At 41.9% G+C, this 16,636-nt stretch overlaps 1 protein-coding gene across 3 annotated transcripts in view; it reads right to left on the minus strand.

The window, feature by feature from the left end:
- Pde11a (phosphodiesterase 11A) overlaps positions 1-16,636 on the minus strand; it is a 383,576-nt gene that overhangs the window by 178,625 nt on the left and 188,315 nt on the right. For all 3 annotated transcript variants that reach the window (NM_001127480.2, NM_080893.2, NM_001127481.3), the window contains one exon: positions 4,210-4,342. In NM_001127480.2, coding sequence (NP_001120952.1) covers positions 4,210-4,342 — 133 coding nt within the window. The remainder of the gene's footprint in view (positions 1-4,209; positions 4,343-16,636) is intronic.

Here is a 16,636-nt window from a genome sequence, read left to right on the forward strand (position 1 = left end):
AAGAAGCAGGACAGGAGTTGGTTTTGGGGCCTGGGAACATGAACTCAGTTTTGTTCCTGCCACCAAAGTGGATTTTGTTCCTGAGATGACTGGACTCAGGAAACTGTCTCCTAACACATGGACATAACCAGTACCAGGCAAGAAACTCCATTCTGCCAACAATCTGATCAGTCTGCAAAGACCAGTGCCTTCTAGCTAACACCTTGACTTCAGCCATGTGAGATCTTGAGCAAAGAGCCCAGAGATGTCATTCCCAGACTTCTGATCACCAGAAGCTTCATGATGGAGGGTGAGAGTTCTTAGTTGCTGAGTCATCGTGATCCACCATGCAGCAGCAGAAAATCAACACATGTAGCTTTGTGACAGGGCAAGAAGACAAGGCAGGTTTCCTCCATCTTGTCGGGGCCATTTCAGGTTTAACTAGGATTTGATCTTAATGGAGAATCCCATGGAAATTTACCTAACTCTATTCTAGAAATTCAAGACTGGGAAGTCCTAGTTAATTTATCTTAGTATCTGCTAAACTGCCTGTTGGTTTGAATTCCCCCAACCCCCCACCCCAGCGAACTGCTTGTGTTACCTTCTGCTAAACTTGCTTTTAAGAAGTGTACCCTCCCCCACCCCACACATGTGAAGCTGCTGAACAAAATGCCAGGACATGGTTTCTGCCCTCCAAACCCTGTGCTCTGGATATTTGAGGCTACAGCTAGGTCGATAATTACTTGAGTGTAGTCCCAGCCAGCTAGAATAAAGACTTTCAGTTAGCTATAAACTGTCTGAGTGGTCATCTCTGGAGAGCTATACATCACAGCATCCCTTTCAACATCTTTAGAAGAAAACGTAGACTCCGAATCCCCTAAGAGAAGATATGTAACAGGTGATACAAAACATGCTCTCAAAAAAATCCATCTACATGAGTGTTTTTATACACAATAGTTAAATAAAGTCAATGTATAGTAATAATTTTTTCAGGTGTTATCAAGGATCAGAGTCTGGAAACATGAGAATAATTATAACGATCATACCTGGAAATTTTAAAGCTCATTTGTTCAGCTTTATAACTATTTTATATAGCATCCTGTCATGGCTTCCTAAGAAATTTGGCCTTAAACACATATATGTTTTCAAGACCAACAGGCGTCCCTGGTGAGAGTCAAAGACTCTAGGCAAACAAAAGGTGCATGATCACCATGATTCCCCTGCTAGTTCTCCACCAGAGGAAACTCCATTAACTATTTAAGAGGCTTACAAAGAGAATAGCCAGCAGTGGCCAGTTGAGATTACAGCCCCCTCAACAGGTGACAGCACCTGGAGTGAGGTTGGCAGCACCTTAAAGCCATCTTTTGTATCAAGAGGAAAAAAAACAGTTACGAAACTGAGGTTGGAAAAGAAGGATCTTTGACTTCCTGTATATGCTTGGGCCAAGTTTCTAGCCTCCCAGAAGCATTCCTAAGGTGGGAATGGCACAGAAATCGGAAAGCCAGCGTGCTCTTAGACTTTATGGCAAAGCTTGATGGAGTGAATGATTTCTTATTAAAAGGATCAACAGTCATCTTGGCATCATTATTATCTTTTTAATTTGTTCTGTGGTTTAAAAGCAACCAGAGAAGGGCAGAGGGGATGGCTCAACAGTTGAGAGCACTTGTTGCTTTTGCAGACGACCCACATGACAGCTCACAACCATCAATAACTTTGGTTCCAGGGTATCCTAGACCCCCTTCTGACCCCCACAAATACCAGGTACATATGTGTACAGGGTTTCTCTCTCTCTCTCTCTCTCTCTCTCTCTCTCTCTCTCTCTCTCTCTCTCCAAGCTGGCTCTTCCATATATAATCCAGCCATTTGGATCATTTTTTATCCATTTTGCTCTCTTGGCCCAGGCCACCCCTCTTGCTTGGCAGCTCCTCTCTTGTTCTTCCTTCCTTCTCTCCTCACATGGCTTGGCTGAGTCCCAATGTGTTCACTCTGAACTCGCCCAGATGTCTCTCTCTGCCCCTTTCTGTATTCTCCCTCATATTCATAATAAACCTCCTCCTCCAACACACCAAGGGGCAGTCATGTCTTTCTTTTTATTTATTTATTTTTCATTCATTTTATCGGTCATATCAATTAAAAGGAACCAGCAGCAACGGGCAGATGGGATGGTTTACCCTCCCCATTTATTTACCATTCAAATGATAGATCAATAAAACATTGAACTTAAAGGTCTAATACAAAACCTTTTGGATAAACAAAATGAGACTTACTTTTTTTATATAATGCTCATATTTGGCAGAATCAGCCCTGTAATGCTGAGTGCAAAAGGCCATAGGTGAACACACACAATATTAGTCAATTTAAAGTTCGGAGAGATACAATATCCAAACACAGTTGGTAGAGCTTTAAATGTGTGCAATGAACCTACAGAGGCCAGCAAAGCAATGCTAAATTCAAATTCTGGAATTGGTTACCCATGGGGGTGGGGAATAAGGAGATGGAACTAGGGAAAATCAATACAAACATTCAGAAATAATGATATTTTCTAAATCTGGGGGGAGGGGAGGGAGCAGATATAGGTGTACACATGTTCTCTTACATTTTATAGATACCCTAGAAACTCAGGGGAAAAAAGCAATGATTTAATTTGTTTTTTTTCTTTTCTCCAGAATTTGATCTTCCCCATGGTCCAGAGCTCTGAGCAGAGCAGCAGCAATTCATAACCAATTTATGATATGATCTAGGTCAGGAACCACTTGTCTCTCCCACAGCCAATTAAACATGTTGTCTTTGTAACAACTAGCAATTATGATTCTCTGCATAACCAAAGTCCTTGGGTTGTTCATTTATTATTAGTGGCAATCACAGGATACTGAGAGCTTTTCTTAATAATGTTGTATGCCCAGAAGTATTTCCTTTAGTACTTGCTCTTTCTCAGATCAAGGAAGAGAGACATAGCAAGAGACAAATCTTACCACGCCACTCTCTGCTCCAAGCACAGCGCTACAGCATGCAATACTGACACCTGTGAGCCGTCTTTACTCCAGCAGCCATACAACCCAGGTGCTGGGGTACTCTTCCTCACAAGCGAAGTGGAGACACATGAGACTATGTGCTTTCCTGGAGTTCAAACACAGTGTCTCACGTTGCAGAGAGCTGGAAGGTGGTCACCCTTAGGACAGATGATGGTATCCAACCCAGACTGGGAGTTCATCAAAGAGTTTCCAGAATGGGAATCCGAATCCAGGAGGAAGAGAAACAGCATGGGGAATGGAGCCAGGGAAAGGATTGGTCCAAGTGATGGGGAATTGGGGGCTTTAACATCTCCAGAGATACACAAAGACGATCCGGTGAGTCATTTATCAGATTTAGATTCTTGCTCCCATGACATCGCCAGGTCCCCATAAGAGCTATACACAAGATGGTCTGTGGGGTCTGAGAGACAGTAGGGTTGCATCCTCACACAGCTAAGCATGGATCAGCTCTCAGTGTCTATGAACTGCTATAATAACCCCTAGGTTTTTTTTAACATATCAGATATTAAATGTCCTTCTAACTAGCAATTTGCCCTCTATTCAATAGCCAGGGTGATCATTGTGAAATACAACTTGTGGTGGTTCATGTGTGCCCTCCCAGCATTCCACGGGTGGAGGCAGGATAACTGCTATGTAACAAGACCCTGTTCAGGAGATGTAAATAAATCGATTAGATTAAAATTTAAAAATACTGCTGGGAGCATGGTGGTATATGCCTTTAATCCCAGCACTTGGGAGACAGATGACGACGCAGCAGCATCTCTGAGTTCGAGGCTAGCCTGGTCTACAGAGTGAGTTCCAGGACAGCCAGGGCTGTCCTGTTTATTGGGAGCAATTTTTAACATATGATAGTGATTCTAGCTTCTGTTGGCCAACGAGCATGTTATATGGGTGCTTTTATTATGATCTCCAACGAACATGTCACGTATGCATTTTTATTATTATCTCACAGCTTAACATCAAGTCTGCCCCATTATGAAAGAGTGTCAGGCTAAGGATCATCATTTCACCCCAAGTCTGGGCAGACCCAGACAGTAGTCGGCCAACAGCAAGCAATGCTGGGAACCAGATCACAGAGGGTGTAGCAGTGTCAATTATTTTGGTTACCGTGGCTCTGCATGACATCCCTTCTCCACCTCAACCAGAAAAGCCATCAACATTGTGACAACAGGACCTCGAAATAGATGGCTCCTCTTACCTCAGCGTCAAAGCGTGGGTCCTGGTAGGCATCGCTGACATTCACAGGAAGGCCTGTCGAAGCAACCAGCTCAGCGATACTGTTATTTATCAGCCAGTCGGAGTAAGATGACTTCTCCACACTTTCTTTGAAACTGTCGGAGCACCGGGCAGGCAATAAGAAAGAGGAGAAAATAAGTTTGTTAGAAAGTAAGCTCTGTAAGGCTATATTAATAACAACATCACTTGTCCTCATTATGGAGAGATAAACAGTATTAGTCATAGAATGGCAGGGAGATAATTATCAGGAGCCACTTTGGAATTCCTTCCCCCACTAGAGTGGAAAGTAATCAGACCATGGATACACACACAGATCCTCTATGGGCCAGAGAGCAACTCTAGGCTGTGTTTAAGTCTCAAGGTAGACAGATGAAAACACAGAACAATAAGGCAAAGAAGAAACTCATAACAGGACAACACAGCTTCGTACATTTCCACTGGGTCTCTCTGACCCCCAGCTGAACGTCCCAGATGCTTTGATACCAAGAATGCGGGAAAACTAGGAAATAAATGTTAGATGTTTTGGGGTTGAGAATGGAATACAAGGCCTTACGTGGGCTAAGCCAGCAGTCTATCACTGAGCTATATTTCCAATGGTAACATAGCCCTACTGGTGTTTTTAGTTTAAGCTACATTTTATATAAGGAAATACTAAGATCATGAGTAGTTATTGCTATTACACTGTTTGTACCCATTCGTACGTAGTTGTTATTACACCATATGTACCCATTTGCAGTCTACGGCACACTGAGAGGAGCAGGAGCTGTTGCAGGAGTTGTCCTGGAGACCACCAGATGCATGAAGGAGCAGGAGGGGTAGACATTATCCTCTACCATCAGCTCTACACCACATCTGTGACTGCTAAGCTCAGGACACATTTGATGTTATTCATCTCTTAATGCATATAAAACACGGAGAATACACAAACTTATTCTCTGCAGGTCTCTAGCTGAGAATGGAAGTTTGAATAAGAGGCTTGGGTTTATAGGTCTTAAGTGGTACATAAATCAAAGAGATACAAAGACTGGGAACTTCAAAGAAAGGTTGTTTCGTTTTCGAACACAAATCACCAAGTCAGCTCTCTGTTTTCTCCTTGCTACCCTACATCTATGACAAATGAAGCTGTATGTTATGCTTTAAGGAAAGCAACAGAGAGGAAGACGTGTGGTAATGTACCTGTTATGTGGATCTAAGCTAACAGGCTCATCCCCAAAGTTATAAAAACAAAACAAAAAACATGTGGACTGAATTCTTGATGTGCTTTCAAAGAGGCATTAACTTGGCAATGTATTCTGTGGTATCTGCACACTTTATTCTATAGTACATTTATTCTGTGTATATGGATACATGGGGGGTACATGTACCTGTGTGCATTTGTGTGTTTGTGTGTGTGTGTGTGTGTGTGTGTGCGCGCGCCCTGTGTGTGCCCTGTGTGTAGGTGCTTATGTGGGTGCCTCTGTGTGTGTGTGTGTGTGTGTGTGTGTGTGTGTGTGTGTGTGCCAGAGGATGATGTCAGGTGCCTTAACTGATCATTTATTTTTTGAGCATCTCTCAAATTCCTTAGGCTTGCTAGTGAGTGACTTTGAGAGACCCACCTATCTTCCTCCCCTAATACTACAGTTGTGCATGGACTCTGCCAGGCCCCACTTTAATATGAGCACCAGAGATATAAGGTCAGGTTCTTGTTGCCATGGTGGGCACTTTACCAACCAAGCCATCTCTCCAGCTCCATACCCTATGATTCTACAAGTTTTCATGATCCAATAGTTTTGGAAGTAATGACCTATTATGGGCTGTAGAGTATGGGATGAAAGGGCTGAAGGCTGACCTTGGAAAGACCTGAGTAGAAGTCAAGGACAGGCCTGAGATGAGGAAGAGAAGTAGGCACAGGGAGTGAGATTAGACAATTCAACAAGTATCTTTCAAGACGGGTATGAGTTCACAGAAAAGTTTGGGGGTATGTGGAAGAAACATCAGGGATTTAAGATAAGCACAGCAAAATGAGTGATCGATCACAGAGAGAGGGATAAGACTAGGAAGTAGGCCAGGGTCCAAGAATTGAGACTTTTGAAAGAGTTGCTGCGACCTTAGCTATAGGCAACAGAGAACCATTTACAAATATGGAAAAGAAGTGGCCATTCAAGCAGTGACTTTAGGAAGCTTCAAGGTAGTGAATAAGAAGTCCTAGCTAAGAGAGACCGAAGAAGAGGCTCCACATGGTGGCCTGTAGATGTCAAGCCTATGTCAAGGGCTTGGCGGCCAGACACCAGTGATGTATGGTTTGCTTCTAAATCACCTGGCGTGGTTCATAGCAATGCTTTGTTTTATTTTATTTTTGTTCTGAGAAGTGGGGAGGTGAGAAAGATGACAGGTGTTCCAGAAGCATGGACAGACTGCTCATGGGAAAAACTCAGGACCAGAACCTCAATCCATCTTCGGGCTTACAAAGCTGACCCAGAGGTACAATTATTTTCAGGGACATGAAGTTTAGATGGCTGGAATTTTCTCAGGGAGAGCTGTGTAGAGAAACTGATACTGAAGGGAAATAAGGAGGTGAAAGGGTAGGGACACAGGGAAGGGGGGAGGAAGGAAGAGAAATCAGATTTATCACTGTAGGACAGGGCTAGTCTGGATGTTTTGTTGACTAACTTGCTGTCTCTGTGTGCATCTTTATAAAATGGATGCATTTCTGTACATCTTACCAACTCAGAGAAACTGACACCCAGAGATGCTCTCTAACTCCCTAAGAGATTCGAATTTACCCAGTTCTCACTCCTAACTCGCAGAAGACTCTTTCTTCATTACCCTTCTGGAGTTTAATAAGCAGAAGAAAACCAAGACTCATGGACTAACCTCTGAAAATGAGAGAGAGAGACAGAGAGAGAGAGAGAGACAGAGAGAGAGAGAGAGAGACAGAGAGAGAGAGAAGAAGGAGGAGGAGGAGGAGGAAGAGGAGGAGAAGGAGGAGAGGAGAGGGAGGGAGGGAGAGAGGGAGGGAGAGAGGGAGGGAGAGAGAGAGAGAGAGAGAGAGAGAGAGAGAGAGAGAGAGAGAGAGAGGACACTAGAGAGGCAGGAAGGTACAGAAAGTAGCAAACACTTTGTTCTGAGCTGCTGTGAAGGGAAAGAAGGAAAAACACTGGCTTTCCTCATTGGAGCCTCAGGTCCCCACTTAAAGAATTCCCAAAGGAGGAAAGATGACAAAATATCACTGAGCTAGGGCTCCCAAAAGCCTCCTTCTAAATCTAGGACATTTTAGCATTTTCTCAGTTCAGACCGCATACTGCATTGGAATAATCCCATCATCAAGCAACAGCTGCAGAAATAGGAGCCTCGATTCCATGCCAGGCACTGTTGAAACAGTAGGGAAAAAGCTATGGTCTCTGCTCTTACGGTCTGTACCATGCCACTGAAGAGAAGGAGATACAAGCACACTAGCATTTAAACAACATATAAATTGAAATATCTAGTGCAAGTCTCAAATAAAAAAAACTGTCATGCAGCTAGATGGCTACGTCACCAAGTCAGTTGAATGAACTGTGAATGCTGAAGAGGCCCAGGGACCGGGTGGTATAGTCTAGCCAAAGCTTCAGAAAGGAGGTAGGACCTGAAGTGCCCAAAGGTTGACAGTGCAGAGTGTGGCAACCATCCTTTCGTCTGTCCAGTTGATGGTCCATGGACTAAAGTCTAGGAGCTAGGATGTCCAGAGAGAAATAAAGTTGACTTGTCACTTTGTATCATTGTCTTGGTCTAGGCTGCCGTAACAGAATACCATGAGTGAGATGTAATAACAACCAGGACCACAGCCTTTACAGATTTGATATCTGGTTCCTTGTTGTTGTATTTCACATGGTGGAAGGAGTGGGAGACCTCTCCAGGGCCGTTTCTATAAGGATTCTGATCCCACTGATGAGAGCTCACCAACACCATTTAATCGTATCCCAGAGGCAGCATCTACAGACATTCCCACATTGAGGAATGGGTTCAATAAATGGACACCCAGACCGCAACAATCAATATAATTCAGACCTTTGTTTTGAAAACGGATCTGTTCCACTTGAATGCCCCTTTCACCACTCTGGTTTCAGGTGAGTTACCGACATTTTATTTGTAAACTATATATAAACTTGGGATAGTAGCATTAATTAAGAGTTATAGTTCAAACTTAGGTAAATATTTTAAACCAAGAGTTTAGCACGGTAAACATCTTTTAAAAGCATCTCATCTGCAGCGAATCCTCACTATAAGTCAGTATTCCTTTATACATTATAATGTAAATACATTTGATCACAAATGAAAGGGCCCCAGTTAGTTCTGATTTTTGAGGGATACCCTTGGCTAACTGGGTCAATTCTTTCATATAGGCCCTGCTGATAAATTTGTCCTGACTCCTAAGGACCCCTGTATTCTGTACTGACTGACGACATCCTGTATTCTGTATTGACTAAGACAAAATCCTTGTGGCAGGAGCTGATGGAGGCCATGAGGGGTGTATTGTCTTGCCTCACATGGCCTGCTCAGTTTCTTATAGAACTCAGGACCACCAACCCAGTCATGGTTCCACCTACAATGGACTGAACCCTCCCCCACTGAGAAAATGCCTTACAGCTGGAACTCATGGAGGCATTTCCTCATTGGAGGCTCCTTTCTCTCTGATGACTCTAGCTTGTGTCAAGTTAACACACAAACAAGCCTGTACAGTTTTCAAAGTTTGTCTGTGGCTTCTTAAAATTCAAATCATAATGCTATTTTCCTTGTGCAGTGAGAACATTTTTAAGAAATCATAGAGAAAAATAGCACAAAGAAAACTCAACCCTTGTAATAATGGTCTAGGAAGGATAAAATAAATAAAATTAATGTCTGATCTTCACAGAAACCAACTATCATGGTTTATTTTAACTATAGAAAATTGACCTCTTTAAACTCAGGATTCCTATCAAACTACCATGCTAACTGTAAATCGTATTCGTCTTGCTTTTCAAAGATCAAACATGTAGGAAGATGTAGTTATTTAAGTGGATCTCATGTGAAGGCCTATAGTTCAGTTTCCTGTGGTATCTTGCTTCCAAATGTGAGACTGAAATTGCCTTCAGAAATTCAACTGTACTGACAGTGGAGGTGAGAATTGCCCTATTATAGACATCACATATGGCTGCAGTATGGCTGCCTCCAAAAGGAAAGGCAGGACTGTAGATACAAGCCTTGGGGCTGGCACAGTCCAGACTAGCTTTAGAGAGAAATCTATACAAGCAAAATAAAGCAGGATCAAAGGAAACAACCCAGGACAGGTTACTTCAACATCTTAAATCTAGTTTTGCTAAAGTTTCAAACACAAAAAACAGTGCAAAGAAACTTAAGGCTATCTCCACAGTTACTTCTCAAAACAGCATTCATCAGAAGACAGACAAATGCAAAAATGATGTTAATCATTGGACAGTGCCATGTTGATATTTCTGTTGCCAATATCAGAGTTTATTTACATATTTTCACTAGAAATTCTCAGGATTTTACTTTAAGGATGAGTATTGGTTGGGTCTGTATTAAGACTGAGGCAATAGAAGTCTGAATTGTGCATGGAGTGCATACAAAGGGTGCATTCCTTTTTTTTGATGATCTAAGGAGTTGGTACATGGAAAACTGTCCTTTTGAATATGAAATATTCCTCCAAAAACTCATGTGTTGGGGCCTTGTTTGTTGGCTTATGGGCTTCTGAGAAGTGACTGGATCCTGAGCAATACAGTCATCTCTTGATAGACTCATAGTATAATAGTATTATTGAGAGGTGATAAGAGGGCCTAACTTGAGGAAGTAGATGATTGTCCACTATGAGGTGAGCATCTCATCACAAGCTCCCACTATCACGCTGGTCAGTCTCTCCACCGGCTCAGAAACAATGGTGCTAGCCACCCTGGATTAACACCTCATAAGCCATAAACTACTATAAATCTTTCTTTCCTTTAAGATGTTTGTGTCAGGTAGTCTAATACCACAGCAAAGAATCTTAGAAGTCACCACCTGCAAAGGGTATTGATCCAACTCCAGCCCTACCTACACAGAGAGGGTATGGACAGAAGCTAACAAGACCATAGCTTCAGGAAACACATAGACAATAGCAATAGACTACGATGGCTGCATTAATGCAATGGTTCTCAGCCTTCCTAACACTCAGACCCTTTAATACAGTCCATCATGTTGATGTGATCCCTCCAACCATAAAATTATTTTCATTGCTACTTCCTAACTGTACTTTTGTGACTGTTGTGAATCGTAATGTAAATATCTAATATGCAACCCCGGGAGTTGAGAACCACTTGAAGGGAGTACAAAATATTAGGGAAGGTGAGAAAAGGGGGCATTGACTCTAGCTATTTTTTGAACATAAGGAAAATTTAATATTACAGATGAAGCTATACCACAAGGAATGCTTTAGAAGTCTGTGGTTTGTTTCTTTGGTTACTCTTGTTTTTGTTTTTTCTCTGTTGACTCAGGAAATAATGGTTACTACATGACGGGAATAATGAGCAGGCCACAATGGAAGAATCCAAACAATGTGCCATGTGGTGAACCTTGTATTAAAAGCATCACATCCTTAGAAATGACTGTCCTGGCGTATCGTTAGCATCATACCCATGAGTCTTGAGTTGCTTGTGTATACTTGAGAGTTTATGTATGTATGTATGTATGTATGTATATATATATACATATATATATATATATAATTACATACACATATATGTCAAGTACTTTCTGGACACTTTTTATTACTATTCTACAATCTATCAGGTTCTTCGAAACTGAAAGCACTCACTCCCCTGGATACACTGATAACCATGAACGAAGACTCTGGCTATTAGCTAAACATTGATCAATAATGTGGGAGCAGAGTTGTAGCCATCTATTTTCTCACTGTCGTGGAAATGGTTGCCAGTTGATTTTTGGTAGTTTGACTACTAGCCAGTGGGATGGGAAGTATTCAGGACAGGTAATTTTTTCTTCTACGCATCCAAAGAAAACAATTGATTTGGATCTACAGATTAAACATGGTAACATTTGGCATTTTGCTTCACCGACTAGATGTCAATCTGAACTGTGGTCCACAAACCAAACTTCCATTCCTTACTGTTTCTTCTCAGAAAAGCCTGTTATCCCTGGGGGGGGGGGGGGGGCTTCATGACACCACCAGCTATGTAACATTATTTGAAATTGTCCTTTAATTAGGAGATTAAGGAACTAAGTCAATACCAGAGGAACTGAAAGCTAGGACCCCAGCAGGAGAGTCTCAAGTCCCCAAGACTGGCACTTTAATCTCTACTGGCTCAGTTGTCTTTGAAGGCTATCATCAAAGCTTTTAGTTATGAAAGGAAAAGATCATGCAATTAGCACACAGAGATGGCCTGTTATCTCTGTCATTGTGAGGGTAGAGGATGACGCTTTAACTAACAGAAGCCCCTACAGCAGTGGTTCTCACCTCTGGGTCTCGACCCATTTAGGGGTTAACTGATCCTTTCATGGGGTTGCTGAAGACCACCGGAAGACACAGATATTTACATTATGATTTATAATCGTAGTAAAATTACAGTTGTGAAGTTGCAATGAAAATAATTTTATGGGTGGGGTCATCACAACATGAGGATATATATTAAAGAGTTTCAGCTTTATGATAGCTGAGAACCACCCTTCTAAAAGTTATCCTGGCTTGTTAATAAGCTTGCTTTGGGGAGAAGGCTTTGCTTTGTTTTGAGACAGTTCTCTTTCTCTCTCATCTCTCCACTACAGACTTGCTCATCATAATGGCTCCCGCAGCTATGGTGGTGAGCGGGCCTCTGGGTATCTTCCACCCGCCTGCCAGTGCCTCATCAGCAATGACATCTTTTGAAAACTAGGATGACTGAATGTTTACTGAACCCAAAGATTCCAAAGGAAACAAATCCCTGGTCAAAGTTAACACAGCACAGAAAAACTATAACTCAACAAAGACTCATCGTCTCATGGTTGAGCTGTCACCACAACCAACTACAGAGATTAGCAAACAGGCCGATGATGAGAAGTAAACAGAGCAGGACGTGTTGAGTCAGCCATGGGTCTCCACTCTGCAGGTCCTGCTCTTTTTCCTGGGCGAGGATGCAGCTCTGGGAGTCACAGCGGCTCACACAGTGGTCAGCTTTCTCAAAGGAAGAAGGAATAGGCCCACTGGCACTTGTGTTTATGCTTGGCTCTATTGTCAGACATGTGTAACTCATCATTTCCCAAGGATCAAGAATAGCAACCGTCTTTTTATCTTCAGTCCCTTCTTAGTGCATAAACCACTGGGCTTTTCTTTCTCCCCACCTCTCCACCATTTACTTACTTGCTTCTGCCAGTCATATCTGCCTGGCCCATTTTCTTGATCAGATTGATGGGGAATGGCCCAACTCATTGTGAGTGGTGTCATCACTGGGTTGGTGGTCTTGTGTGCTGTAATTTAGGAGGCTGAGCAGGCCATGGGGAACAAGCCAATAAGCAGCGCCCCTCCATGCTTCTACTTCGCCTTCTGCCTCCTGGTTCCTGCCATGTTTGAGTTCCTGTTCTTACTTCCTTTGATTATGAACAGTGATGTGGAAGTGTGAGCCAAGTAAGACCTTTCCCCCACAATTTGCCATGATGTTTCATCACAGCAATAGGAACCCTGACTAGTGCACACAGTGAAGCAATGCGCTCAGCTGAGCTCCTGGGGTGTGGGAGGGAGATATACTATTGAGTTCAGCATCATTCTAACTTTTGGTGAGGTACTGGAGAGAAAATGTGCTAGGTAGCAAAAATGCCGATGAGAGTGCACAGCAAAACTTATACCCTAAGAGGGGCCTCAAGTAGCCCCACCACATCCCTCTGTGAGAACACCTGTGGCCCACTCCATACATCCAAGGTATCCATTAGAAGTCTAAGGACTGTGTAGAGAGAGCAAGGAAGGAGGACTGAGCTCAATTAGTTAAAATAATAGCTGAAGCATATTAAATGAGAGGCCAATAAAAGTAATAACCAAACACATAAACTCTTAGGGCTTCCAAGTTGCCATAATTATTTACAATGTAGAATCAATCCAAGGGGCAGTGGATGTACGTAGTCTACTTTATTATGTTTGAGCTCAGTACATTTTTTATGTGCCTTGTTCATGGAACATTTTTTAGAGCCTTTATTCGCCTCCATGACAGTTTTACTAGAACAAGAACCCATCTGCCATAAAAGGAAGCAATGAGTTTATCTTTCACCGAGTCTTCATGTTCAAAGCCATTGAAATAAAAGCAAAATCTCACGGTTTTAATTTTATATATTTAGGATGTGAAGGATATTTGAAAAATGTGTTTCCTTGAGTCTTTCAATATGAAATTTGAAGATATACTTCATCGTTAATGTTTCATTTCCTCTGGTTTATTCCTCATAGTTAACATCAAAATGAGGTATAGATAAATATACCATTAGTACCACAGGGTGTACTAACACAGCTAGAGTAATATGTAAGAAAACATACATGGAAGAACACAGTTCCCTGAACAGTGTGCCTAGGTCAGAAACAAGGATTTTCAGTGGACAAACCATACCATACCCCCAGAGCATCTGGGCATTTAGGACTTTTGTAGGTGAAAGATCAGAGGACACTGGAGAGACTGAGACATTTTCTGATCTAGGAAGGACAGAAGTAGCTTTGAAAACAAGGAGTCTCAGAGTTCAGCCTCAGGCACCAGGATTCTAGGTAGCTATCAGACTTGGTGAGCCATGTTCTTACCAGGCAACTGAAAAGGGTGGAAATGAGAATCCCAGAGCCATCTAGAGCTCTGTCCATCTATGAGCAACATTAAATGTGGTATAGTGAGATCCAACAGCTGTCAACAGTATGCCTGAGGTTGTGTGAAGGAAGTGGCACACTAACTGAAATTTTGCTATGCCCCGGGTTTTATAAAGACAATTAAGAGATCACCCTGAGTCTCCAAGGGTACTTTGAATTTTTAAACAGTGTTGCGACTGTTTGAATTTGTAATCAGTTCGTTTTGCATTATGAGGCTGTGGTGGTTTGAATATGCTTGGCCCATCGAGGAAGTGTGGCTTCGTTGCAATAAGTGTGGCCTTGCTGCAGGGAGTGTGTTACTGTGGAGGTGGGCTTTGAGACTCTAAGACAGAGATGGTCTTTTTTCCATGGGGCACAGTGGTGGGACATTATTCTTTGAATGTGACAATTTCCCCTGTAGGCTTCTGTATGTCAGCATTTGGTCTTACAGTAAGTGGGGATGTTTTGGAAGCCTGTGGAACCTTCAGAAGGTGGGGCGTCACTACAGGAATTGTATCTGTGGGTACAGGCTCAGAACTTTACAGCCTACTGCTTCTTGTCCACTCTCAAGTTTCTGACTGCTTTTGCAATGTGACCAGCCAACTCGTGCTCCTGTTGCCCCAGGATTTACTTCATCCCTCCTTGAACTATAAGTCAAAATAAGATGTTTCTCTCTTGAGTTGCTTTATGTCAGATACTAGGTCATGGCAACAAAAAAAGCAATCCAGGCCTCCTCTCCCTTCTATTCCTGGGCATCCTTCTTGTATGAATTTGTGTTTGTCAGCTTGAAGGTATTTGGATCGCTTTGAGACTCTTGTTTTTCTTTCTAGTCTTAGACTAGACATTTCCTGTAGACCTATTGTTCTTCAGTCTGCTTACAATGCTCTAATGACCCCATCTGAGAGAACTTTTCATTTTATTTAAGTTCTCAAGTTTAGAACTTATATATTTTATAATAACAATACCTACTTTATATCTAGTCATATATCATGTTGAGAGACATTGTTCTCACATTTTCCTTTAGTTCTTTGTATGTGGGTTCCCATAATATCTTGGACATATTTATACTTTGCCATTCAAATTGTTTGGCAAATAAGTCTAGGTGTTCTCTCCACTGGGACAGTTTCTATTCAAAGTCACTTTGTCTAGGTGTGTGCTGTACTTTCTTGTTTCTTTGTACACTTTATAGTTCCCGATAAAATTAAAATATTAAATAATGTGGGAGCTTTGGAAACAAGAGCGTCTTCCTTATCCTGCATCGAGAGTTTGTTTCTATCTATTGCTATTGTTCTTGGAGCTATTTGGTGTCATGTGACTTTCCTAAACTATTTTGAAAAGTGTCTCTGGGGCTGGGGATTTAGCTCCGTGGTAGAGCGCTTACCTAGGAAGCGCAAGGCCCTGGGTTCGGTCCCCAGCTCCAAAAAAAAAAAAAAAAAAAAAAAAGTGTCTCTGTTGTATGGCACCTAGAATTTCCTCTCAGTTGGTTTAATAGCCAGCTAATAATTAGATAGATTTTTGTTGCTGTGGACCACATCTTTCAAAGTCTGGAAGCCATAATCTGGAAGATACCCAAAGTCATTGGTATCTTCACAATTCACAGTACAGACAGTGATGTTCTCAAAAGCCATTTCTCAGTCCCTGAAGCATACCTTGGAATAGTAATGTCCAAGTGGGTGAGTCACATTGGCCTTGTAGGGTGTGTGGCCTCTTCCTCCAGGCCAAGATCATAGGCATAATCTTACTGAGTCCTAACAACCACCCGCTGTGGTCCAGGAGCATCATGGTTATAAAGTTCAATATGATTACAATCTGTAGTCACAGTATATTACTCAGAGGTAACCAAAACCTTCATTCATATCTGTTAGTTCTTAGGGCTTACACATCTATTTCAATCTTTTTCTTGGTTGTGTCAGCTATGCTGGACAAGAACAAAGGAGGGTTACCCAGATATCTCTGACCCTTGGGAAAACTACCCAGGTTAACATGACGTTTTGATTAATTAGAATCATGTTATGGAAGTCAACTTCCCTGTAAAAATGGCAGAATTATGGCCATGGAGTCTGGAGGCCTAAAGGAGAGAGCTACAAAGATAATAGAGGAAGGGTTTCAAATCATCATTAGAAGGATGCATTTGTTTGCAAAACTAGATTCCACAAAGAATGAGAGGAACCACCCAAAACATTGAAACATAGGTTCTACTATTCAGACCTGATCGATGGGACTCAGGAAACCAGTGTGGCCAACAATTTCTTTTTTCAAAGAAAAGAATAGCAGAACCTTCTAATATTAAAATTCAAGGAGCCCTAAATTATTGGGTGTGTCAAAGTTAAGGCATGTATGTTTCCAGCAGAGATGGCGAGGAGCGAGGGATAGAAAAGTCACAGGAAAAACAAGGTGTGAGATAATTGAACCCAATATGCTGCCAATTATAAGATGAGTAGAAAGGAGAGCCACTGCTATGAGATAATGCCTTATTACTTAGAACATTTTAATTTTATTTAAAAAATCTTTTAGGTTAGACATAAAATGTTATCATATTCCATTCTTAAAGGGAAATATAAAACATGCAAGTGGATTCTACTTGGAAGAAAAA

Source organism: Rattus norvegicus, chromosome 3 (assembly GCF_036323735.1).
Source record: "Rattus norvegicus strain BN/NHsdMcwi chromosome 3, GRCr8, whole genome shotgun sequence".
Lineage (NCBI taxonomy): Eukaryota > Metazoa > Chordata > Mammalia > Rodentia > Muridae > Rattus > Rattus norvegicus.